The following is a 27,189-nucleotide window of genomic DNA, read 5'->3' as shown; positions in this document are numbered from 1 at the left end:
ACCACTCAACTAAAAAAAACTTATTTTCAAAATGCTGTAGCTCAAGTTTATCACCTTGCATCTTCTTTTCGTTAGTACCATTAGAAAGAACACATTTTTTTTTCTTTCAAAACAGTTTTTCTTCGATGGTGGTCTTTCGAATAAGGATAGAAAAATGAGTTCGAAATTCTGTCTATCGTAACGAATTGCCATAATTAAGCTCAGATTACGGGAAATTTTATTACACTGGAAACCTGAAATTTTGGGAGCTCAAAGTACTTTTGTTATGGACTTGAGTTCATTAACTTTTGGGTAGCACGCATGCAAAATCGCAAGAAAAATGCAGTGGAGAAACGTTTTTCTAGATTTTAGAATGTCATAAATTCTGAACAAAAAATGATTCAATAGCACTTACTTTGTAATTCCATTGTCAGTATACATGCTTTTAATGGATTATAATTCCAGAGCGTAAATACCGATTTTCTAAAAGATATCAGCATCCAAAGTGTCTGTCAAGATTGTTCACATGAAAAATAACCTACTTTTTAATGCGCTGTAGCTCAAGTTTGTCCTATTGCATCGTCTCTTTGTTGGTACCATTAGAAAGAAGATATTTTTTCACACAGAAATATTTTATTCTCTTGTAATATTTTAGCGGCCCTGTGCGTCCGCACAGTTTGCTACCCCCTAAGCACGGCCCTGGACATTGCCAATATGACTTAAAACTAAGGGTTCTAGGGAAAATAACCCCATTCCCCTGATGCCCGATTTTGTCCTAGTTGTTCACATTTGAATGCATTTTCAAATGAAATTAAATTATGTATTTTGAAATTAATACTTTTAAAGAATCTCTTAACTGACATTTTTGACAGATTTATCAGTATAATCCTAAACTGTCAAATATATATGAACTCAAAACTTTAAATTTGTCTTGTTTGATATAGCATTTATTATATGAGATTTGTTTCTCATGATGCAAGAAAATTTTAATGTTTTTTTTAATTGCTTTTAGTACCTTGGTTGTGTAGAAGTATTTGAATCCAGAGGAATGCAAGTGTGTGAAGAAGCTTTAAGAGTTTTAAGGGTAAGAAATTTGTTAATTTTATATATATGACATTGCTTTCATTTTAGTGCAAATCTGCAAAACTTTATCAATCCTCATGTTTGATTTTTTGATTTTGTTTAAATCCATTTTTAGTATATTTGTAGTTGCAATTTGTAAAGCATCAATTATGTTTTTTTTTTTTTTTTGTTAGGGATAACTGCATGTTTTAAAGTCTTAAGAATTTTGTCTTAAGATGTCTAAAAAAGACAAAAGATGTCTTTTGTCTAAATTAAGGGTTTTGATTGATATGCTCGCACAATTGACTCATGCTCTCACAAAACCTTTTTCAAAACAAAGAGCATTCATTACTTTGTCTACAACCAAAGCATTACTTTGTCTACAATCAATAGCAAAATGTGAATGAAAAATAAGCAAATTGTGTTACATAAAGGTTATAGCATTAAATACTTTGGAAATATGTAAACAAGTTTTATATTTCTTGAAAATTATTGGAACACATGAGTTCAAAAGATCAAATAACTAAATAAAAATTTACTTGAGGTAATCTAGGAGCTTGGTGAGGTCAGCATTAGGAATAAACCAATAAGCAGAATGGCCAATTAATTATGTATTAATAATTTTGATTTCTACGCTTTCCCTATCAATTTTTTTAAAAATTTCAATTTGGACTTTTGGAAATTAGAAAATGTATTGGAATTTGGTCAATAGCTTGAAGAAAATGTATTGGAATTTGGTCAATAGCTTGAAGCGATAATGTTTTGTCGATTATGATTTTCCAACTGATTATTATTGTCATTAGCTCACTAACAATAATACTATGCCTCCCTAGGGAGGTGCACTTCACAAATTTGGGAACCACAGGAACTTAAAGTTTTGATGATATTGATTGTATTTTTCATTTTGGTTTATGTATGTATGTTTAACTATTTTCTGAAATAATAACTCCTTCATATGCATCCTTGCATTTGAAATATTTTTTATTGTTACTTCTATTACATAAAGATTAAGAAAATGTTTATCAAAAGTTGTTTTAATTTTTTTAAATAGTTTTTCTTTGCTTTATTTTTTAGCCTACTTTCCCAGTAAAAGTCAGAGAAAGAAGAAAAAAGCATGAAAGAAGGCTTAATGCATCTTAAAAATATCCCGAAAAACAAAAAAAATTCAAAAATAAATCAAATAGTTAGATAAATATTGAAAAATTAAAAATTGGAAAGTGGGGTATTGAGATGGGAAAAAATGTCTGTCGGTCTGTCTGTCTGTCCCCCCCTAATAACTTTTGAATGAATATTCCCATTCGAACAAATTTTTTTTTGTTAGAAAGATCTTTGCGAGGACATCTCATTCCCATAAGTCATTTTTTGATTTGAACAATTTTTCGTTCAATTTTGAACAGTTCAAAAAAACTTAACATTAGCGCCTACGGCAGAATTCAAATCAAAAATATATCTTGAACTTAGAGGTGAAGTGGCTCCAAACAAACTTTATAGGGAAAAGCTTTTGATGAAAAACATGTATCGAAGATATATTTTTGATTTGAACAAGTTTTCATTCAATTTTGAACAGTTCAAATCCCTTAACATTAGTGCCTACCGGGAAACTGAAAGTCAATATAGATTCCGAACTTAAAGACGGATTTACTTCAAACAAACTTTGTTGGAAATAGCTCTTGAAGACCTACTCCCGACTCCGGCTCCGATCATTTTGGCACTCCTGACTCCAACTCCTGTGCCTGAAAATTACTCGGACTCCGATTTCCCGACTTTGAATCCGACTTCGTAGCTTTGGCAAAAATTTATGCACGGAGGAAAAATGACTGACTCCGACTCTTGGATATTCGACTCTGACTCCAACTCCTGTATCAAATAATAAGTCCTACTCCGTCTCTGCAAATATTGGCAGATTTGCAGACTTTTTGGGGAAATGACCGATTTCAGCTCCGAGTCTTTGAATTTAAAACTTTTGGCTCTCAAATTTAACTCTTTTGTCCCAAAATCAGATGGACTCCGACTCTAACTCCACAGCCATGGTTTTAACTGTGAAATAATTGTTTTAAACATGTTTTGATTTTATTTTCAAGTTTAAGTTTTAATTTATGTATTCATTTTTTGGCGGAAAAATTCGGAGTCGTTTATGTTTCTACATAAAGATATGCGCAGACGATTTTTTTTTTCGACAATGAAAATTATTTCTTTAAGTTGACATTTTATTGTTTTTATTTATTTTTGAAAGTACATTAATTCATTCTTAAAATTTTTTTTGGCAACAGGGGAAAAACAAACTTTTTTTTTTTTTGATATGATTATTTTAATGAGATTTTAATTTGAATTCTTTTTTTTTTTCCTTTTTGAAAGCGGTTGAAGATTTTTTTTGATGGGAAAAAATGTATTTAGCTGCTTTGTTTAAAAGGTGCTACTATTTTATTTGTTCTTTTATTTAAATTTTACGTATCTACTTCTTTAGATGAGCGAGGCATACTTTATTTCTCGAAATCAGCTTGAAATTTAAAAAAAAAAATGTTTGAAATAATTTACGATTTTAGCTAATTTTGAGAATACTGATCAGATACTAGAAAGTCGATATTGGTATACGGGAAAGTAGGCTCATTTAGTTCTAGACAGAACTTCTTGTTATGTTAGTGTAATTGTGGGAAGTTTTTACTTATCCCTATCTTTATACAAAAGGTTGGCTAGACCTTATTTAGAGGTGGAAGGGTGTTCAGTTTTGTCTCTTTATCTTAAGAAAGATATTAGCTTATTGGAAAGAGTTCAAAGAAAGGCTACTATGATAATTAATAGACTTTCAGATTTAGATTATGAGTCCAGGCTTAAAATGCTTAATATGTCTTGTCTGGAACAATGAAAATGAAAAGGGAACATGATCCAGTTATTGGAATCCATTAAAATGGAGGGTGCGGATGATCTTAAGTTCTGGGTTGCAGTCATTATTTTGAGCTTTTCAAATGGTTCAATGATCTGGAAGTTTGGAAATAGCTATCCAAAAACAGCTGTTATAATAGGGTAAATAGCGTTAAGCAGGCTCTTGATCTTCACTAGGTTTGATATATTGACTAGGACCAGCCTCAACTGAGCCCACAGACAGTTGCTAGTCACAAACTAGATGCTAGATTTTTGTATTTGTATGCAATTTTAATATTTGCCTGATCTAGCACATTTATGTGCTACCTTAAAAGTTTATGAAATTTTACTGCATAAATTTTGCTATTGACGTTAGCAAATATTGGACTTTACTACTGCTTAAAATGATCTGTAAATATTGTGTGGGGCACCAGTAGCATTTCTCTCAGAAAGAGCTTTGTAAAATTTGGCATCATTTCTAAAGATTCATAGTTGGTACAGATCTTTGTGTTTTTAAATAATTAAAGAAAGAAAACATTGAAAATTTGTAACAAAGAATATTTTTAAATAAAAATGTTTGCATTTTTTGGCAAACATTCAAGATTAAAAAAAAAAAAAAAACTAGATTATAATTTAGGAGATATGTTACACTTGTTGGCTTCTCTGGTGAATGCAAAATAGCATCGAAAGCTTGCAGTTTTTGTGCTTTGAATTACTAGGTTTGCCCAATGTCTCAGTTTTCAGACAAAATCCTGGTGTCCTAGCTGGTTTACTATGTGTCCCGGTGCAAATTACAATTAGATTATAGATGCCTAAAAAAGGCTAAAAAACAATTAACTATGAAGGATTATTTAAGCTAATTACTTTGTCATTTATTCCACTATACTGTATAACTGAAAACTATAAAGGGGTGATGGTCTTCTAATAAATAATATTGTCATCATTTCCTGTCGTATTGTCTCGCCAACCGTGACCAAGTGTTGCGAAAGGCTCTCCAGACAAGTTTGATATTGGATTTATGGTTAAAGGCTTGATGTCATGTAAAATTAATATTGCATTTGCTTGTGAAGTTTTTTACAACAAGATTAAAACCTAAAAGGACTTTCTAAAAATGAGTGCTAGCCTGTGAAAAATGCATATAAATATTGTTCAAATTTTTATTATTCTCCAATCAAAGTATTTCTTTATACTGAAGTAACTTTTAAATATTTTCATGTGAGAAAGAAATGTTTAAATTTACATGCTTGAATCATTCGTTATTATCCCTGTTTAGGTTCACAATTAATAACCATTTATTCAGAGCATTGAGCATAAGCTACTTGCTCTTAAACACTAAAAACCAGTCAAGGTTGTGTACTGTCGTTGCCAGGTGAAGTATGCGCAGAAATTTCTTTTTGAACTGTTGGAATCAGTCGGGGGGTTTTTTTTTTTTTTTTTTGCTTCTTTTTTTCAGCGGAAACCAAATAAGCTTGTACAATGAGTCTTAAGATTTAATGGATGATAAAAATACAAAAAAAGAAAAATTTCAGCTACTGCCCTCTACCAGCCCCCGGCAGTGTTCCCTTGAACACCAGGGACAGGGTTGGGGTAAAGCGTTAAGGTATCCTGATTGAACTTTTCAGAAGTCTAGCCTATTGATGAAGAATAACCTATCTAACTTGTTTGAAATATGCTCATAGTCGATCTTCTTGATAGTCAGAAAAATTTCTTAAATGTACGAGATGAAGGCTATATTTTGGAACAAAATATCTATGAATAGGTTTAACAAACATTGGTCTCATCACAAATTTAGCATTTATTATGTAATTAATTAGTGATGTTAAGATTATAGCAGTGACATTTTTGTAGGTATACAAGTACCTTCAATTGTGTTGCTGTTATTTCCAAGCAATTGCATTTTAATGTAATAAAATTATGTTTCACAAGTAAAATTATTTATTATATTTCTCTGTGTAGTAATTTGTTTATTATTATTATTTTTAGAATTCTAGGCGAAGAATAATAAAAGGGACCTTGTATGTCACTGGTGATGGGCTTCGTGTTGTTGATGACGAAACAAAAGTTAGTGTTTTTCTTCTATTTTTAAACTTTTGAGTTGGAGAGGAAAACTTTCCGCAAAAGAGTTTGTGAAGAATTGATTTTTCTATTTTGTTTCTAATAAATAGTTTAAAATCCTTAAGTTTTATTTCAAAAGAAATTGCAAAAATAATAATAATAAAATTCAGATGTCAAACAGCTTTAATGTCATTAAAAAATATTTTAATCATAATTAAAGTTGTCATTATGTAGATTAATGATTAGATTTTGAGTTTTTAATCATCCTTTTATGTTGTATTCTGAAAAAATGTTAAATCATTCGATTCTTTTTTTAGGGCCTTCTTGTAGATCAAACGATCGAAAAAGTTTCCTTCTGTGCACCTGATCGAAATCACGAAAGGGGATTCTCCTACATCTGTCGAGATGGAACCACTCGAAGATGGATGTGCCATGGGTTTCTTTCTCTAAAAGATTCCGTAATATTGCTTCTTTTGATTCATTGTAAACACACTTGGCAAACCATCAGTTAGTGTTTCCTCCAGATGCAAAATGGAGCAGGATGCTTTCTCTGCTCCATAATAACAAAAGGCTTGTTTTGTATCTTTTGCTCCACATTATCTAAATTAGAATGCAGGCCCTTCATTTAACATTTAAGAATTACATTACTATTAGATTCTTTAATATTGCTTCTTTCAATTCTTTGTAACACACTCGGTAAACTATCAGTTAGTGTTTCCCCCAGATGCAAAATGGGGCATAATGCTTTCTCTGTTGCATAATGACAAAAGTTTGCTTTGTATCTTTTGCTCCACATTATCTTAATTAGAATACAGACTCCTTATTTAACATGTCAGAATTGCATTACAATTAATAGAATATTAGATAATAAATATGATAATTTGATAAAATCCGGCAAATAAATGTTCACGCAAATCAGTAAAGACTGTTTTAGAAGCAGTAAAATGAATGGCATATTTTGTTGGATGTTGCAAAGATGGAGTGCTGTACTCTCTGAAAATATCTGGTGGAAACACTACTTGTACATTTTAGTGCCGATATTTGTGCTGTTTGACCTACTTAATTATTAATTCTTACTAAAGTGTGGTCACATAATATAATAACCAAAACTATTAAATTTTTTGCATTATGCTTATATTTTTGATTATTTTACTATGATTATATTTTTTTCAGTTTTCTTTTTTTTTTTTTTTTTTTTTGAGAAAACTTTTTTTATGGGTTTTTTTTTTATTGGGGAGAGTCAGGAGGAACAGAACAGTGCTGCATTTATGCTGAAAGATAAGGTGGAATATTATTTTTAGCTTGTCCTGTAAATGTAGCAGCTCTTACTGCTACAACAAGCTCGTGATAATACAGTCGACGCTCGATATAATGACCATCTCCGTCCCAGAGAAAAAGGTCTTTATAACGAGTGGTCATTATAAGAGATATAAATTTAAAAAATGTACATCGTCATCATGCATGCCCAAGTAAATGCCCAAATGTTTTTTATCATAGGAATTTTTAGAAAAGTAGTGTGCAAAATATTATGACAGAATATTAAACAAGTTTTAAAGTAGAAAATATAGGGAGGAAAATGTTGCACACTTTCATATCTGCTACTACTACTACCACAATAATTTCTGAAGATAAAACCAGAAACAGAGGTCTGCCTTTTTAGCAAACATGATTTTTGCAAAACATTATTTTCTGTTTCAGATATAGGTGATAAATTTTGTTTCTCTTGCTTTCCAAAGAAACATTTAAAAGTCCCTCGAGAACCCCAAATCTTTAAAAATACTATCGATTCAAACACCAAACTACCAATACATCTGTCAACTCCCTTTTCTTAGGAATCTGGAATTTTCTCGATTTTTCCACCCATTATTTTTTCTGTGCTAGCTGTGGTGAATGGTAACCTCCCCCCATGCCCTCTTAAAGTTGGATTTGACATAGAAAACTTCAGGCAGATGTCCGTAAACAATAATCAATGTCATTTTAAGCTACAAATTTGTTTTATTGGAAAGAACGCAAGTATTAGTGTCCGCTGATTCGGTCGCTGTATTGGATTAGACGATACAGAACGGTCGTTATAACGAAAGCAAATTAACATAGAGTTTATAGGAACAAAGTTGGGACTTCTACCACTGGTCGTTATAATGGGACGGTCTTTATAATGTGTGGTCGTTATAATGAGCATCGACTGTATTTCAAATTTTATTTTGGCATAAACGAAGCACAAGCCCACTCCTTCTGACTCTCTCCTGTAGTCTTGCACAAATTATTGTTTTCAATTATGTATGTTTTAGAGACATTAAGTGAAGTCATTTCATAGTTATTTAAAAATCTATAGTTAAAAGGTGTACAAAAAAAATACTGTGACATCCACATCAGAATGAAAAATGTAAAATGACAAAAGTATAATTAAAAAGCTATTGGTTTAAATACAAAATATTGTTTTGATATTTTCTTTAGATGTTAAGTGCAAAAATATATTTTACATTACGCGTAAAGCTCTCAAAAGATTTTTCATGAACTTTTCATTGTTATTTATTTTTTGAATTGTTTTCTAGGGTGAAAGATTGAGCCATGCAGTTGGATGTGCATTTGCAGTGTGTTTAGAAAGGAAACAAAAACGAGACAAAGAAGCTGTTAGTGTTAATTACGATCCTACCAATGCAACATTTACACGCACTGGTTCATTCCGCCAAGGCTCATTAACTGAAAGGCTGCAAGACCCCCAAGACTGCAAAGCTGCTGGTAAGAGCTTTATAAAGAAAATTGAAACATCTAGAAGCAAAGGGGTGCAAGTGCCAAAAAAAAAAAAAAAACTGCCTATAGTTGGGGCGAACCTAACCTGGCAGTTTCATAATGCCTTGATTAAGATCCGAGTAACCTTCACAACATTGCCAGGTTAGGTTTGCCCCAACTGTAATAGTGAAAGAAACTCACATCGGTTTTGAGGCAAGAAATGCCTTTGCTGAGATTACAGATTAATAACTTGGTAGGGTGACAGCAGGCGAGCGACAGCAATTTAATTTTGTCTAGCTTGTGTTTGCTTCTAAAGTGTAGTTTCTTGTGTTTTACTGTTATCTTCATTGTCTGCTGTGTATTAACAAATGTTTCATTGTAATTAGAAATGATGCCAGGTCCAACAGATTTTGCTGCTCTTTTGAATGAAACCAAAATCGAAATGATCCATTTTTGGGTCAAAAAATTACATTTAGATTTTAAAAAAAAAGGTATCATTCATCGAATTAAAAAAAAAAAAAATACAGTAAAACCTGTAAAGTTGACCACCTGTCTATGTTGACCACTTTTGTGAGGAATGGAATTAGCCCTATCTCATATAATGACGGAAAACCTCTGTAACTTGACCACCTGTCTATCTTGACCACTAATGTATGCCAAATTTGTTCTGGAGTATTGTAGAAAACTCTTTTGTAAGTTGACCACTTGGTTTATTTTTTTATACTTTCTTCAGCATATTATTTTATTTATTATTTATTTATAATAATAATAATAATAATAATATTTTTTTTTTTTTGATAGCTTTTAAAGAATGTTTTTAATGCTTTGATGACATATTAGCATTTTACTAACTAAACAGCAGTATAAAGTTTATGCTGCTCTTTATTCTCCAAACTTGTTTTTCATTTGTTGTTCTATTTGAGATAGCGTTTTGTACTCTGTTCAATGAAAATAGGTGCCGGTAGAAAAGTTCAAAGTCTTTTCTTTCAGTTGAAATACGTTGTGGCAACACAGGAATTGTGCTAAAAAGAGCAGGCCCAGATCTATACATTTTGGGCCCCTTGGCAACAAAATATGTAGGGCCTCTCCCTAGTGGCCAGCAGTGTCTATTTGAAAAGTGATAAGCCTTAGTGCTAGTTTTTTTTTTCTATTTTTTCATCAATTTTTAGTGCTGTTAGCCCCTTTAAGGACGCGGGCCCCTCGCACTGCAGGTACGCAGATCTGGGCCTGCTAATGAGTAATGAGTAAAGTTACATGTTTCTGGTGCAAGGGATTAAGAGATAGGACATTTTAATTTTGCCTTTATGAACTGGGAGAGTCAAGCTTGTTGCTCTTTGTGCTACAAATTTTACATAAAAAGGTTTCAAAAAGAAAGTTAGTGAAACTTGAGATTAATAAAAAGTATGAAATATTAAAAGTATTTGAAAATGGAGAAAGCCAGAGAAAATTAGCTGGCATATATGGAATTTCTGAAACTACTGTGTCTAATATAGTCAGGGTTCGTACGGGTCATGGAAATCCTGGAAAGTCATGGAAAAAAAATAACAGAATTTCAGACCTGGAAAAGTCATGAAAAATTGAAACTTTCATTGAAAGTCATGGAAATTTATTTCAAGTCATGGAAAAATGTCCTGGACAAAGAGAAAAGAACAGTAGCTAAAAGAGCATTAGAAATCTTGAGTGATTTAACAGTATAGCACATAAAAGCTATTAAAAGTGGAAAATTGAACGATCCAAAAATCAAATCTGAATTTTGAAATCTCATTGCATCCACTTCTGTCGCAGCCGCTTGGCATTTTTTTGCGATGTGATTTTACGGCCTGGACATCACTTATTTCGAATTTTCTGTAATTTTCAACACTTCTTATGTTTCATATTCTGTAGTAACAAAATTTCACGTTCTCAGTTTTGCCACGCCCACTCAAAAAAAAAAAAAAAAAAGCAATTCAGTTGCATGCGAGTTCAATTCCATCACTCGTAAGGACTTTATTATTAAATTTATCAGAGTTTATCTTAATTTGTTGAATGTTTTAGAAAATAAAGATCTTAAGTCAGGCGATAGAATACAGAAAAAGAGGAATTCTAATGCTCTAAAACAGTAGTGCCCAACATACGGCACGCAAAACTAATCCATGCGACCCACTGCTACGTTCAATGTCGGTAATTAAACGTGTTCTGGAATTTCTGAACCTATTAATTTATATGCATTTGAAAATATGCAAATTTGTAAACAAAATAAATATACTTTTGAATCATTACTGAATGGTTTTTTTCAAAAAAGATTTGGTTTAGAAACATAAAGAACTAAACTATGTGACTTTATTTCAAAGAACCAAAATACTTTCAAGTTACGTGGATGATTAAAGGCACTGTTGACACTAAAAGGTAACTTTTGAAGCAAATTTATTGAAACTTAGTGATGACTCATTCAACCTTTGTCCCATTCAATACCATTCTGCCTGTTTTTAAAAAAATATATCAGACATTTAAGCATCATTATATTCGCTTCACTGCATTTTTACTTTACTTAAATTTATATGGTGAAGACAAATAAGAATATTCAGTAAGTTACTGCCCTATAGCCAGGGCTAAGGCAGAAATACATGATTTCATGTATTTCTGCCTTAGCCCTGGCTATAGGGCGGTAACTTACTGAATATTTTGCCCTCAAAATTCGAGTCCCTTGCCCTCAAAATTCTTTCCCCTCAAAATTCTTTCCCGAGCCTTTGCCCTCAAAATTCGAGTTGAACCAAACCATTGTTTCGGTCACTCGTCTGGTCAGTACTAATTCTGTATTAGCTACCAGTTTGTTTGGCACTCTTGTCTTCCTTAAGAGGTTTTCTACCTCCAGCTCAGTCACTCCTATGCCGGGCTGATGAGTGCTAATAAGCACAAATTGCAGTCCTCGGCTGGAAGTGACTGAGCTGGCGGTGTATTTCATGTACGAATAAGAATATTTTAGTTTTTTTAAGTGTGCACTTATATTTTTTCCATTACGAGTAAGTGCTTCAATGAGGCTGTGGAATTCATATAGACGTTTTGCTAATGCTCATTTCCAAATATTACCAGGTTTGAGATTAAATAGTGTTATTCTCTTCGTGTAACGAGGTCATGAAAATTTTCATTGAAGTCATGAAAAGGTCTTGGAATTTTTTCATCCAAATAGAGTATGAACCCTGTATAGTTAAAAACAAGGGAAAAATAACAAAAGTATTTGATTAGTATTTTTAATTATTGTTTCACTTTCAGTAATGTTAACCAATGAAAGTGGAGCTGAACAGAAAGAGTAAGGGTGAATTCCTCAAAAAATGAATACATGGTGCAAGAAATGACAAAAAAAAAAACCATTACCGTCCTTTATAAGTTGAATACCTGTCTAAGTTGACCGCCAAAGTACTGCACCGCGAGTGTTCAACTTACACAGCTTTCACTGTATTTTAATCTTCTCTGCAGTAACCTAGACAAACTGAAAATTTCAACGAAATCAGTCCACTAATTTCCAAGCTCACCCTAGATGTACAAATGTAGAGTTTGTGTTTTGTTAATGTAAAGATATATTGGCCAATTTTCACTGTTTTTTTTTTTTTGCTCTTTAACAACAGTTTAATAATAATCTATGGTGAAGATAAATCCATTTTTGCTCCCAAAGAACATGATAGACACTTTCAAAGGCCAATATGAGAGAGAGAGGGAGTTGAAATTTATTGATTAGCTGCTACCAATACTGCTATTTTTTGCTGGTATTCTGAATATTAATATTGATAATTTTCTTTACAAATGTGCTCATATTTCTTGCATTCTTTTTAGATCCTCCTCCCTCCAAACAAGTACACAACCCTTATGCTATTGAAAGACCACATGCTCCTCCTACTATGCTGCAAAGGGCAAAACTCTTTTAGAGGGTTTACATCTCTAAATCAGGCCTCCCCGTTCAAAAGACAACTCTCCCTGAGGCTATCCGATTTGCCGTCGACTCAAGAAAGGCAACGTTCTATGTCTGTTGGATCTTCTGACATGTTGACTCACCAGAATGGGATGTCAGGTGAGAATCCTCTCCAGTGCATCTTCCTGTGCAAAGCTCTGCATTAGAGATGCACTGAATATTTGGCGTATTTGGCAGGCAAATCAAATATGTGGTTTGACTGAAAACTTTATTATTAAAGTAAACAAATTTATATATTTGACAGTTGGAAACTCATTTTTTATACAATAAATGAGTAATAATGTAGTACATTTAATAATGTCACATTTAATTTTAGAGAAAACACTCAGATTTAAAATCATAGATTTCTACTATCAATTGTTCAGTTACTAAGGTGACAAAATAGCAGAAAATCATTTAAATAAATTTTCCTAATATTTTAAGCACATTTGGGTTTTTATAAATCCAAGATTGTTTATTTATAATATGTTGTCATGATTAAATATATATATTCTCAGTTATCAAATCATAGGTCAAGCAATAAATAAATTAAAGTTGTTTAGAATTGCTGATAAACTAACCAAATTAGCCATTTACTATATTAATTTGCTTTAGCCTTAGGAATGATTTGTTATTCATTTATATCAGATTATTTACATTACATAAAAGAAACAAAATAGATGAACATTTTCTATTTAATATTGGCACAAAAGAAAAGTACCTACATTAAAGTTTAAAAAAATTAACCAAATATTCTGTTAGAATTTTAACCGAACATTCAGTATTCGTTTTTCAGCAAAATATAGTATTCGGTGCATCTCCACTCTAAATAAAATTTTGTATAAGGATAATTACATATATAAGGAATACATTACAAAAGTGACCTTGAAAATACCATTAAATTGATTTTAATGTATGTTTGTCCAAAAATTTTAAGCTATGCTTAAATTTTGAATGCTGGGTACTATAAGTTTGCATTGGTAAAGGTACTATTATTGACTTTCATTTGACTTGGAATCGCTTTCTTTCTTATTTAGTCACTCCAATACCTGAATCTTCACCATTGATTGAAAGGCAAGACACTATCAGTACCATGTGCCAGCAGCTATCCCAAGGGCTTTCATTTTTAAGCAATCATAGTGGTGATCCTTTTGACGCGGAAGTTTCTTCTCAGAAAAATGAAGGTAAATGGCAGAAATTTTTTCTTATTTTTACAAGCTTAAAGTTGTTTGCATTCAAATAGTGGTCTATGATGGTTAGGCCTAAGCAAACCTGGTTGCATTGTAGGGCTGGCTCTCTACAAAAATTAAAAAAAAAAGAGTATAGGGGGGTGGATAGTATTTATGTTGCATGGGGTGATAATATTAGTCTAACAGGGTGAATTAGAAAATTTTCCAGAACGGAAATTCCAATATGAGCAAATATTGAACCAAGAATCATAATCAGTTTCATGTTAAAAGGAAATTTGTATTTCTCAATAGCAGTGCCGAAACGCCATTCCTGTGCGTCCCGGCACCAATTCACCCCTGGTTGTAACCCAATAAATAATCACCTTATAAACTTATACTTGGCTAAACAGGCTCATCGCCAAGTGCCTTCAAGAATCTTTTGGGGGCTTAAACCCTTTCCGTTGCGGTGGTCACAAAAGCTGCGTTCACAACACTCTTTTGGACCCTGTTAATCCCCGCCCCAGCTCTGCGAAAAAGATTGCAAAATTCCTCGTTTCCATGTAAATTGAGGTTTTTCATTGTACCAGAGAAAGCAGTTTTTAGCTAGCATCCTTAGCGGCTACACCCAGCAAGTAGACAAAACTCCGCTTTCACTCCAGAAGCAAGCAAGAGGAGAAAAAATCCACATATACCCCGCAAATAACTGGAATGGTGAAAAGCAGGTTTTTTCTGGGGTTGAAAGTGTCCACGGAAACAGCCCTAAAGAAGGACACCAACATGGGTGCAAGACCTTCCGTCTCAGGACGGATTTCCGTCTTGGACAAAATTTCCGAGACGGAGGTCGGGACGGAAAGAACTTCGATGACTTTCCTGCAGTTTTAAAAAGTTACTTAAAAAAGAAAAATTGAGTATTTGGAAAATATGCTTTAATTACTGTACCGTTCCGTAACCACGAATTTCCATCGACATTCTCTCGATTTTCCGCCATGGGCTTGTTTTTGTTTTGTTTGCAACGTGCTTTTGGAGGAGTGGCTTTAGACTTGCGCCGTTTGACTTGCTTTAGGTCGCTTTGTTAGTTCCAACTCACTGCATTGCAGACCGCGGAGTTGCTCACTATTCTCCCTGATTTATCGTCTCTATTTGAAAATTTAGCCTTTTCTCTTGATCATCCTTTCGTTTTTTCATTTGTGGGTTTTTTTTTTTGCAAAAAATGTCTTAAGAGTTAAATCTGAATCACCGATTGAGAGTGATTGCTGACGGGATGAAATGTTTATGCCACAGCAAAGGGGGTCCACATACCACACAGGCAAAACGGGAACTATCAGGGACTTCAAAGATTTTAATGAAAATGGGAATTTTGAAAAGAATCGGGGGGGGGGGGGGGGGGTAGGGATTTCAAGCTGGTTTGAAACACCAATGAGCAACTGTTCCTGAATGTTTGACATGTTGCTGGTAAAATATTCTAAGACTTGAGGAATTACTAAATTCCAATGTCTTTCAATTTAACACTCGCTAGAATGGAAATATGGAAGGAGGGGGTGGGGGAAGAGAAAAGGAAACGAGAAAAACTAACGGCATCACGAATTTAAAAAAAAACGCTGCTCTTGCAAAGAGGAAAAGTCCTCAAATTAACCCAGGATACTGAGGTCCTAAAACGTTAATATCTTGGATATTCTAAGAGGAGGCGGGAGGCTACTCAAGGGCTCCATAATAAAATATCGAAAAACTGAATTCAAAGTCATTTTTGAAGTTAGGAGTGGTTTGGGATTTTTCCTCTGCAAACTCTTTAAAATTTAAAAGTCAAAAATGTTTAGACTATCCTTAATGATGTAAAAGTGGGGAAGGAGAAATTTAAAAAAAATCAGAAACTGGAGTCTTAAAAATAGTAATTTAGGCAATATTTAGCGAATTGATGAGAGATGGTTTTGGTGTTCTAACCTGAAAATGTTTTGTAGCTGATGTATTAAAAACTATTTAAGGCTGCACTTAAATTTCTTAAGAGAAAGGGAATTTGGGATCCTCTCCCGAAAGGTGTTTGCAATTGAAGTCTTAAAACTTTCAGGATGTCGTTGGCAATCTCAAGAGGGGAGGGGGGGAATCTCTTTAGGCGAAATTCCGAAACTGGAGTTGTAAAAGCGAACCTTTAGACTGTAGACCATCTTGGGGTTCCGTGTCCCCTTCCCAGAAAAAAATTCAAAGCTGAAGCATTCAGAACTCAGCTTTGAGTAATCTTTGAGAGACTTAAGAGGATGGAATTCAAAGACTTTCTCTCAATAAAGTTAAGAACTTAAATTCTTAAAATTTCGGTGATTAAAAGGGGGAACCGTAAATTTAAGTCAAATTTTGTGAGCTTAAGGGAAGGAGTTCGGGGAGGGGGGAGGCTCTCTCCCCCGAAAATTTCTCCATGCTGAATTTTAAAATGCTGTTTTGTCTATTGTTGAGTGAGTTTAGAGTTAGGGGATTCGGAGGTCTTTCTCGGAACTTTTTGGAAATTGAAGTCTTTCAGTAGAAAAATAAATCTTAAACACAAACTTACAGTGCCTTTAATAAACACAAAGAGGAGTGGGTGGGGGTGGGTATTCCGTCGCCCAGCTCGAAATATTTTCGTTTCTGAAATTTTAAGAGCTCTGTTTTGGGCTATCTTTGGATGACTTAAGGGGAAAGGAAGTAGGAAGCTTCTTTCAAAAGTTTCCGAAATTAAAATATTAAAACTTTTAGGCGGTCATAAGTCATGTATGTAGGTAAGGGGGTTATTGCTCCTAGAAAGAAATTTAGAAACTGAAGCATTAAAACTCAAATTTAGAATATTTGTGGTGAATTCAGAAGAAGGGTTCGGGAGTTCTCTTCCGATAAATTTTCGAAGATGAACTATTTAAAAGGCCACTTTAGGCCATATTTGAGTGCCTTAAGAGGGATTTGATTCAGGGCCCTCCCTGGGGGTGAGCATTCAGTTTCCATATTGCTTTTTTTTTAATTAATGAATACTGGAAAGTGTACCTCATTTAAAAAATGTATCTACTTCACTGAAGTGGTTTTTTATGGCTAATTTCAGCACCTGCTATCTTATAAAGACTTCTTTTTCAAATGAAGACTGTATGGGGGAATGATGCCAGTAGTCGCCCATACCCTTCCCCCTCCCCTTCTTTTCTGGTTTGTTGGCGCTACCTTGGGTAGGCTTTCCGATCATATCTGATTTATGTTGCAAAAGTGAAAATCTTATGTCCCAAGCGATTTTATTGCTGCAGAAAATATGTTTACGATCGGCAATAGACTAATGGCGGGGAGCCCCGAACGCTTTTACAACGCCATTATCGTCTAAAATTGCGTTTTTGTAACTTCAGTTTCGAAATATTGCCGAAGGAGAGTTCCTGAACTTCATCCCTTCAATAATGCAGTCAAAAAGCGTATAAACGTTATGGAAGATGGAGTACAATGTCGTTATGTTCAATTTCGGGGAGAGTTCAGAGCGCCCCAACCCCCCACCCCTTTTGCTAATACTTTTGAAGGTCGCCCAATATTGTGATTTTGGGACTATCAGTTTGAAAAAATTGATCTAAGAGAGTCCTTGAATCCCTCTTTTCCCTGAACTTTACCAAATGGCCTATCATTGGGTTTTTTGGATTTCAATTAAAAAAAAAATCTGGGGGAGAGCCCCCAGACCCCTCGTTATTGGCGGGTTTTACGTTTTTGGAGTTACGATATCAGAAAACTTAAATATTACAATTTAAACTAAGTTCATGTTGTTATAAAAGTCAAAAGCTTAATTTTTAAAATCAAACAGATTCCAAAACTGGCATATTTAAAATGCCCAACATTTATACACATAAATTTTTCCTTAAGCACACATGATGGGGGGGGGGGAGGCTGGAAACATTTTCCGTCTTGAACACATCACCAAACTTGCACCCATGGACACCAATTTAGAGAACTTCAAAATCACAAAAATTGCCGCAGCGGTAGTATTTGTTCTCTTTAAGGATTATGGATAGCTGCATTACAAAAATTCAAATTTCTCCAATTTTTGAACCCAAAAATTGGAATATTTGTCAAATTTAGAATTTTTTCATTTGCTCTGGAACAGTGGACTATTTTTATTCATTTTTCCCGAGGTGTTTGCTGTTCAATTACATTACTGTAAAAGATTTAAATTCATTTTTGAAATCATAAATGTGGTTTTTTCCTGCCATTAATGGGCAGTGTCAATAAATGGGAACACCATCTACTGCAAGGAAAAAAAAATAATGGTCATAAAATCTATGTCTAAATTATCCATTAGACTCACTCATGTTTTCCTCTTGTTTCAAAAATTGTAATAACCTTCGCCAGAAAGGGTTAAAGGGGATTCAATAATAATCTGTGTGTGACATTCATGCCCTGGTACATGGCCCCATTGAATGCGGCAACTATGTTCCATGACATATGCTATTGGGTGGATTATTTGCTTAAAAAAAAAAAGAAAGAAAAGGAAATTAACCTAAAGTTACGTCTAGATCAGAGTGAGCTTACTTTCCCGTATTCCATTTTTGATTTTCCAGCATCAAATCCATGTTCTCTCAATTAACAAAGGCCATTTATTACTTCAACTATCCCTTTTAAACATTCAACACTAATTATCAAAAACAAAATAGTCTTTTCTCATGTAAAATAAACTACAAGGTTTGGTTATTGATTTCCAGCACTTTCGTAATTGTAGGAGAACAAAAAGCCACACAGAAGATGGTGCTAATGATTGTATATTGAAGAGCGTTTTCTTGCTCATGTGCAGAGCAATTGGCATCATTCTAAAGTAAGTGGTTCTCATGGAAAAGCGCATCAAAACGTAGCTCTCAAATTCCTGTCCTCGAAGTGAAAATGGAGCAAAGAATTAGCATTGAATTTTGCTTCAAATTGGGCAAAACAGCTGCAGAAACATACGAAATGTTGAAACAAGTTCACTTGAACTTTTGAATGGTTTAAACGCTTTCGGGACGGGCGCAAAAGCGTCAATGATGATCCACACAGAGGTCGGCCGCAGTCCGTACGCACGCTGGAAGCAAGTGAAAAACTTCGCATTATAGTGACAACAAGAATTGAAGAGCTATGTTTAGTGCACCTTTCCACAAGAACCACTTACTTCAGAATCAGTGATGTTCCCATGTGTTTTTCTGAGGGTATACTCCCAGTAATCCACTACGCACAATATGTGTATGCGATCATATACATTATATGAAAATTTTTGAAGCTTGAGGGTATACGCTATTTGTCTAAAAAATATTTGAGAGTATACAGCGTGTGTGGAGTATACCATATGAGAACACCACTGTTCAGAATGGCGCCAATTGCACTGCACATGCAGAAGAAAATGCTCTTCAGTATGCAATTATTTCCGCGATCTCCCGGCTTTTCGTTCTCTTACAGTTATTTCCGTCCTAGAAATTAATAGCTTGACCTTGTATTTGGTAATATAGAAACTATTTAAATTCATTTTCTTTAAATGTACAGCATTTGGTTTCAGTAAATTTCAACCATTAATGAGATTTCTATTAGAAATATTTTAAATTCAGCAACTTAGTCTCGTATTTAAGTATACAATTTTATGGAAAGCTAATTGTAGAACAGACCTGCACAGAAAGTTTCTTGCAACATAAAATTTTGAACCTCAGTGGGTAAAAATTGAACAATGAACAAATTAAGTTTAAATACCCCAAATATACCCAAAATAATTTTAAAGCTGCTCTTTGTGAATAAGGAATTTAAATCTTTTCAAACTGAAATTTGGAAAGCTCTCATATTTGGCTTGGGCCCCTCCCAAAATAAATTCCTATGTACACTCCTGATGCAAAGGCAGCTACTATTTTAGCTTTTCAATTAAAAAATTGTTTACCACTTGCAAAATAAATAAAAAGTGCATCTAGTTTTTCTGATACAAGATAAATAATTTTGATCAAAAATAAAATTGCTAGTAACTCTTTCTGTTTAAAAAAATAACTAAATAAAGAGTCCAGTTTGTTTTATTTTTTTCTCTATCGGCAATTTTTTTTAAAATAAGTTAAAACCTTGGAATGCAAGCAAAAAAAAAAAAAAAAAAACTGTCAAAATCAATAGTTTTTCTACTGTTAAAAGCACAAAATATCAATAAATATTGCAGACATGTATTTTGGAGTCCCAAGAAATCTATTTGCTTCCAGAAGTTCAGATAATTTTGCGTTTAAAAAAAGTTTCCTAGTAACCCCAAAATATGTTGGGCATTTTTGTTGTTATTTTGCTCTTTAAAAGATAATTGCGTACACACACACACACACACACAAAAAAGGAAAGAAAAAGAAAACTGCTTTATTGCATAAACTTAACTTGAGAGTGATTTGTGGTAAACTTTTTAAAACACAATATTTTTTGTTATCAGCTAGAATTTGCATGTCTTGGGAGAAGACATTTTGTTTGCTGATGCTTCTATGGGAGCTTAAAGTTTTCACTGAAGGTGTACTTAACACTTGAGAACAAAGATAACTTTTGCTGAAAGTTTTCAAATATGAAAATTATTTGTGATGTATTTTCCGCTGTTTAAGTGAATTATGATCAAGAGACACCAGAGCTTTGTTTTTTTAGTTGGGGCGGTATTGATGCATCAGTTTAGAAGAATTCTAAACTGATTTAATGAAGTGGGATGTACACCAGGGTTTGGCAGTGCATTGTCCAACCCTATATCACATTTCTGAACTAGTCAAGGACAGATACAAGGGAAGGGCGATCCCCCCCTCCTTTGGGGGACTTAGTACTGGCAAAATTTCTGAATTGAAATCCTAAAACGCAAATTTAGGCCATTTCTAATGATGTTAAGGAAAGGAATGGAGATCCAAATCTCCGCCCTCCAGAGACTTTCTGGATTGAAGTTTCAAAAAGGCCAATTTTAGACTATCTTTAGCGATGATAGGGAGCTTTCTCTAAGGCAGTTTGCAAAATTTAAGTCTTAAAGACGCCATTGTAGACATTTCAGGTAGTGTTAGGGGCAGAATGAGTTCAATGACTTTTCTCCAGTAATTTTTTGCAACTGAAGATCCAAAAAGTACAATTTTAGTTTACTTTTAATGATGTTAGGAAGAGGGGGTTTGGAAGTACTCGAGCAGAATTACACGAATTTGAAGTTCTAAAGCACAAGAAATAGGTTTTAAGATCTCTTTGTCTAAAATTCTACATTTTATTCGCTTTGGATAAAAATGCTGGGTAGCCTAAGTGCCAACCCCCACCCCCAAATATGTATAAATCAGATACATAGTAAGAGGTAAGTTAAAAAATCAACCACTGCCTTGAAACATTTCTGAATCTGTCCTTCAAACCAGTCCTTGCTAGGGAGACTCAAAAAAATTAAAAACTCGGCTAAGGGTACACTGAGAAAAAAAATTTAAGAATCACTGGTTGTGCGATGAGGTTTTGTCAATGAAGTTATCGCACCGATGACTAATTTAATTAGTACATTTTTAGTTGCAGACTGTTACTGGAGTCTTTTTCAGAAATCAATACCTGTATTTGAAATTAGGTCTTTATTTCCTCCTTGGTGATATGATACAGTGGTATCCTAGGCGAGATATTTACATATGAAATATGATATTGCAAAAATAAGTTCTCTCAAAGCATATATAGTTTAGTAAAACAGGCAAAACCATTATTTGTAAATTTGCATTATGACAAATGAAGAATCATTTAAGCAATCAAAGTTTCAATTATTTAAACTTTAGGTTTGCAGATAATGTTTACAGTTATAAAATGCCTTATCGAGAGCATGACGGCAAGTAGCCGACTTGGCTGACTATGAAACTAAAATATGGCGCCTTAGAAGAGAGAGAGCAACTGAGCTGCAGAAGCAACATATATAGTCAGCCAGAGTCGTTTGCATGTGAAATGCGCATTTCCCGATGTTAGAACGGCGGCCAATCAAATAGATAAGGAATTTCGTCATTTCATGACGCAAGGCACGCACGTGTCTAAGATCGGGAAATACGTTACATTCATTGAAATTAGCATTTGTGACTTTGCAAGATAAAAGAAAATGGGGATTTAATTAATGCCAAATATATCAAAATAAATGTGAATTGTTAATAATATTATTTGGAATTCCCAACATAAACCATAAAATAAGCATACATAAACCCCCTCAGAGCATGAGAGGGAAAAGCATAAACAGAACATACATAACGAACATGGAACAAAATTTATAAGTCTATTTCATATCTTAAATTTGAAAAATTTTCCATCCAGTTTTTTTTTCATGAAAAGTATTTTTGCGAGTTGTTTTTTAACGCAAATTTTCTCTTTTAGGATCTTCTCGAGCAGAAGAATGGTTAGCGAGTAGCACAAGTATAGTCCGTAAGAATTCTCTAGAAAAAGCAATTAAGTTACCAATGCCCAATTCCACTGCTCCTGTAATGAACGTACCTCTCGCCCACACTGGAATAGGAATTACTTCTACCATTGCAAAGCCTCCGTCTCCCAAAACTATTCAGCCCCCTATTCGACGTGCCAGCCCAAACTTCGCACATCTACGTAGCAACTCCCTGGGCTCTGGTGAAAACTTTCTAACTCAAGTCAACTGGAAACAACCTCCCATGGTAGCCGGTGATAGTGGTAGCAATTTAGTTGACATTCAAAGGACTGAAAAGGAATCGCAGAAGCCGGTTAATCCGTACGTCGACCCCTTCAATGTGGAATGGGTCGAAATAGACAAGAATCGCAAGAGCAGCACAAACCCTTTTGTTGAAAATTCTGTGAAGGCCTTTGAGGTTCATATGTGAGATGATGCAATAACAAATGCATTTATGTGTTTCATGCATTGTTGAAGAGGTGTTGTTCCATTTAAATGGTTGTTTAGTTTAACTTACTCTGCTCTAACAATGTTACTCGAATAAAAAATTTTTATTTTTGTGTTCAGGTTTGTGTCCTCAGCAGTATTTTTGATTTGAAAATGCATCAAAAGAAATAAAAACTTTCTAAAACGCTAAAACGTTTTAAATAATAGGGGAATGTAGGGCAAAGTGAAATAATTAAGGTAACTTAAGTTTTTCAAAATGAAAAAGCTGGAAATTCGTTCTGAAAATTATAGTGCATAAAGAAAGAACAATATATTTTATTATAAAATTTGCATTGGAACAATTTTTTTTGGGGGGGGAGGGCAGTAAATTTGTACTTCCAAAAAAAAAGTGGAATTTTTTTCACTTTTTCTCATGGGGCAAAGTGAAAAATAAAATATTTTTCAAATGAAATGTTTTCTATACAGTTATTAAAGATTTTTTTGATCAAATAAATGAGTAAATAGATGAATGAATGTATACATGTCAGTTAATAAAATAGAGAATGAATAAGAAAAGAAGTGAATCAACGAACAAATATTTCACTTTGTCTCGCTATTTTACTTTGCCCCACATTCCCCTATCTGTTTCCTCTTTAAAGTTGTAAATACCCTTATGTGCGTGTAGGGCATTGCTATGTTTGTGTAAGATCACATCAAATACTCATGCTGCATCGAACATTCATTCCTTTTACTTAGTCGTGATTTATGTGTGTATGTAATGTACTGTTTTCAGAAAATTTTATTTAATCTAGCATTTTTGGAGCTAAATATCTGTTGCTGTCATAATTTCACTTTAACTTAGAATGTTTTAAAAATACTGCTGAGAACTGTGTTTTTACTGATATTTATTATAAATTTCAGCATCTATAAAATGCAAAAGTTTCAAAATATGTCTATAAATGCTAAAAAAAATCGAGATTATTTGTTCCTTGTAGAATTGAAAGTTAGTTTAAAATCTAGGTTCATTTAGCATTGTAGAATAGCGTTAATATTACATATAATTGTGGCACATCCAGTGTGGCTGCACTTCTGAAATTCTGTTCTTGCTTTAAAAGAAAAAGAAGAAAGTTTAATCTATTTTTATGCTACAATTTTTAGCGAAAAGAAACAAACTGTACATATTTCATGCAAACTAAAAATGAGAATATCTCTGTATCTGTCTTATATTTTTCTAAATGAAAAACATTGTTGCTTGGTACTGTAATTATTAAACATATGAAATGTAGCAATGCCTTTTTGATTGTACTATAAATTTCAGAATGTTAATATGTACTTATGTCAGAAATGTTGTTTAATATTTGTAAAATTTATACATAATTATTATGCTTTTGCATTCAAAAAATTCAGTTTAGTTTTAATGTAGTTCAGAGGTTTCCAAACTTCAGACCTCGCGGACCCCTTCCGCAAAAATTACAAACTTTGCGGACCCCCCCCCCCCCCCCTCCTTGCGCATGCAAAGAAAAATGATTTGACGCAGTTAAATCTATTTTTTTTTCTTATATGTTTTAAACCTTTTTTTTCCTAAAATTTATTTATTCATTGTTCTGTATATTTTTCACTAATTCCACTTGCGCCAGTGCTACATCCTTTCTCACCGCTTTTGTTCATCAATTCACCACATACTAACTACATCAACAGAGTCCAGCAGGTGCGAGTTCAATATTGTATGAAGTAGGCTAATAATCTCAATTTATTCTGAGCACCAAATATTTTAGAGCTTGACCATTTGGCTAGAATGAAAGGATGATTGCCAAAAACTTGGCGACTGTATGGAAATCTAACGTTAAATGTTTACTTTCACTTCAAATGATTTTGCTGAATATACGCAAGAATATTATGCAACAAATTTATAAAACAGTGATACTCTATAAAAATCGACTGCAAACTACAGCATTTGATCTGTTTCAGCCTTTGTTTGAAATTTTGAATGTTGACTACTAAATTTAGTCTTAAATTTTGAGCAAAAGTATTGTTTAAAGTATAATATCCCAGCTGTAAATAAGTGCCTCAATGTTTGCATTTTACTTATGGTTCTTACTTACGGTTACTTATGGTAATATAGTTTTGAAACAATATGAACTTTGTCATGTACACAAAAAAATAATAATAATGTGTAGTGTATTTATTTCCGAGGGGGAGAGGGAAATGCTGCATCACCTGCATGTACTTAAGCAAGAACCTTTTTTTTTTTTCTAAATTGAAATATCATTACTTGTTCTATTATATTTATCATTTAAGTTGGGTAGCAATGCCGACCCCCTAGCATAAACTTGTGGACCCCTGGGGGTCTGCGGACCACAGTTTGGGAAACTCTGATATAGTTCAAATGGGAATATGACGTAGTAGACAAGTATAACTTGACGTAGTAGACACGTTTTACCATTAATACAATATTATTTCAAATTAGTCTTGCATATATGTCAGTTTCACTTAACCAATATTATTATTATATTTTTTAAAGGTATATCAACCATATATCACTGTGCCTTTTTACAGCATACTTGTTTTATGGGTTGAAAAAAAGGAAAATTTAAATTCTGCTTGGAAATGTTTTATTTCTTAGTTATCACAATACAATAATTATCTAATTCTAAACAGTACTTTTTCTTGCAGTGTCATGTTGCTTTAAATATATAATGGATAGTGTTCTGCAGGTTTTTAAGTGGTTTTGTTGAACAATTTTATATTTGTAAAAAGATTTCTTTCTTTGGGAGTTTTAAATAATCTGAAGCAGCGATTCTCAACCTGTGGTTTAGCCGGACTACCGGTCCGCTGAAAAAAATTCACTGGTCAGAACTTTTTCTTGTCCACATTAAAAAAGTATACTTTGCTAAAAAAAAATTTATATATTCTTTACAAGAATTTTACAATTTTAGTTATTTTCTATGATTTTTTGCAAATGTTCATAAATAACTACTTACCTTTTAAATATTTTTGTGGGCAGTTCTGTAAAACCAACTAAAGTTCTATTTACTTATTTACTATCATCACATTATAAAATTGAAGGGGGGGGGGGACATCTCCGGATGAAAAGATTTATTAAACTTTTAATGGTCTCCAAGCTTGTCTTTTTTTTTTTTTTTTTGAAAAAAATTAAACAAAATAAAAATTAGAAAAAAAAAATGGAAAAAAGTAGGCAAGGACCTTACCGGTCTGCAAAATGTTTTCAAAAGCTTTTGCTAGTTCGTGAGTTGAAAAAGGTTGAATAAAAAATTAACTCATTTTCCTTTTCCTTGTAGTTTTAGTTTTGTGTATTGTAGAAAACGTAGTCCTTTCACTTTTATTTTAAACTAACATGTAATATCAGGAAACTTTTTAATGAATTCATTGCGATTGTTTGTTCTTGTATGTAATATTAAACAACAGACTCAGTTGAAAAATGTGTTGTTTGTGGTAGAATAGAATCCCAAAGTGACCAAACAAATTTGACCAGCTTGTTACCAATAAACAAAATGTAGCAAAGCAAAAATGTTTAAAGAAGAAAAATGCGACAAACCGCCCTGCAACAACATTTCTCTACATTAAATCATTTTTTGAATTGACGGGAAAGCCAGTTCATAACACTTTCATGACTGCTCTGTGTAATCAAAATTGGATGTGTTTGTTTTTACAATGAGGAGAAAGGTTATCAAAATATAATTCGTACTTAGTTCATATACTTGATTTCATCAATCAAAATTATTTGATGATAATTCTAGTTATTGCTAAACTTTTATAACCCTGTGTCGACATAAAATGCTTTTTCAGGGTTCTCATGAACTTTGTGGTTTTCTTCAGAAAATCACAAAGTTAGATTCTGTAGCAAATTTGTGATTGCCTTCTTTTTTTATTTTTAAAATCTCAGTGCACTGGATAGAAACAAAAAAAAAAAACCCTTCAAATGAGGCTAGATGCCGTAATTGGGACTCTACTTTATTACATATTTATTTGCAGGCTGCGCCGTAATATTAGACTATTGATACTAACCATATTAACTCCTGAAGGATAGTCAAAATGTATTATATTAGATTATATGTCTGTTAACTATACATTCCGCTGCTTATACGGATTTTATATTTGTTGAATCTATTTTTATGTTGATAAGTTTCATGTGCAAAAAGTATGGAAAAGGTGTGAGGAAAATTGTTTTCTATTTTTATGCATGATAACCTAATTTGTAATGTGTGTCAAGTACATTATAGCTTTTTAAAATGCTAATTGTTATTTCTAAAAGCGCAACAGACTATTTGTTCATTATCATTCAATGGATTTCCCCCATTTTCATATTTCATTGCTCTAATTATTCCTTTATCATTCCATTTAGTGCCTGTATGAACTGGCATTAATTGAATTTGTTTTCATGAAGCTAATGACATCGAGTATAACTTTTTGAATATCTGTGCCCCATAAGATTGCTTGTAAAATTGTTATTGTAAAAAGATATGTAATATAGGACATGTGTATAGCTGAAAATGCAACGATTTATGTACAAACAGTTGTTTAATATTCTTGTTTGACATTATTTTAATTGCTCACTGACTAATAGGAAAATAGCATTGATGTCTTAATAAGTTATGTAAGAGTAGATGTCTTTGTAAGATTTAGTGTACATA

The 27,189-nt window shown here is 33.1% G+C and overlaps 1 protein-coding gene across 1 annotated transcript in view; it reads left to right on the top strand.

Annotated features, from left to right (window-relative positions):
• LOC129225902 (protein numb-like) overlaps window positions 1-23,982 on the top strand; it is a 57,320-nt gene extending 33,338 nt beyond the window's left edge. Inside the window, 8 exon segments of the mRNA XM_054860434.1 lie at window positions 992-1,063; window positions 5,884-5,961; window positions 6,273-6,413; window positions 8,508-8,694; window positions 12,493-12,569; window positions 12,571-12,727; window positions 13,645-13,791; window positions 22,069-23,982. Coding sequence (XP_054716409.1) covers window positions 992-1,063; window positions 5,884-5,961; window positions 6,273-6,413; window positions 8,508-8,694; window positions 12,493-12,569; window positions 12,571-12,727; window positions 13,645-13,791; window positions 22,069-22,541 — 1,332 coding nt within the window. The 3' untranslated portion in view covers window positions 22,542-23,982.
• The last annotated feature ends 3,207 nt before the right edge of the window (window positions 23,983-27,189 follow it).

This window comes from Uloborus diversus, chromosome 7, assembly GCF_026930045.1.
Source record: "Uloborus diversus isolate 005 chromosome 7, Udiv.v.3.1, whole genome shotgun sequence".
Lineage (NCBI taxonomy): Eukaryota > Metazoa > Arthropoda > Arachnida > Araneae > Uloboridae > Uloborus > Uloborus diversus.
The sequence above is the reverse complement of the archived record's forward strand: the minus strand, read 5'-3'. Positions and strand labels throughout refer to the sequence as shown.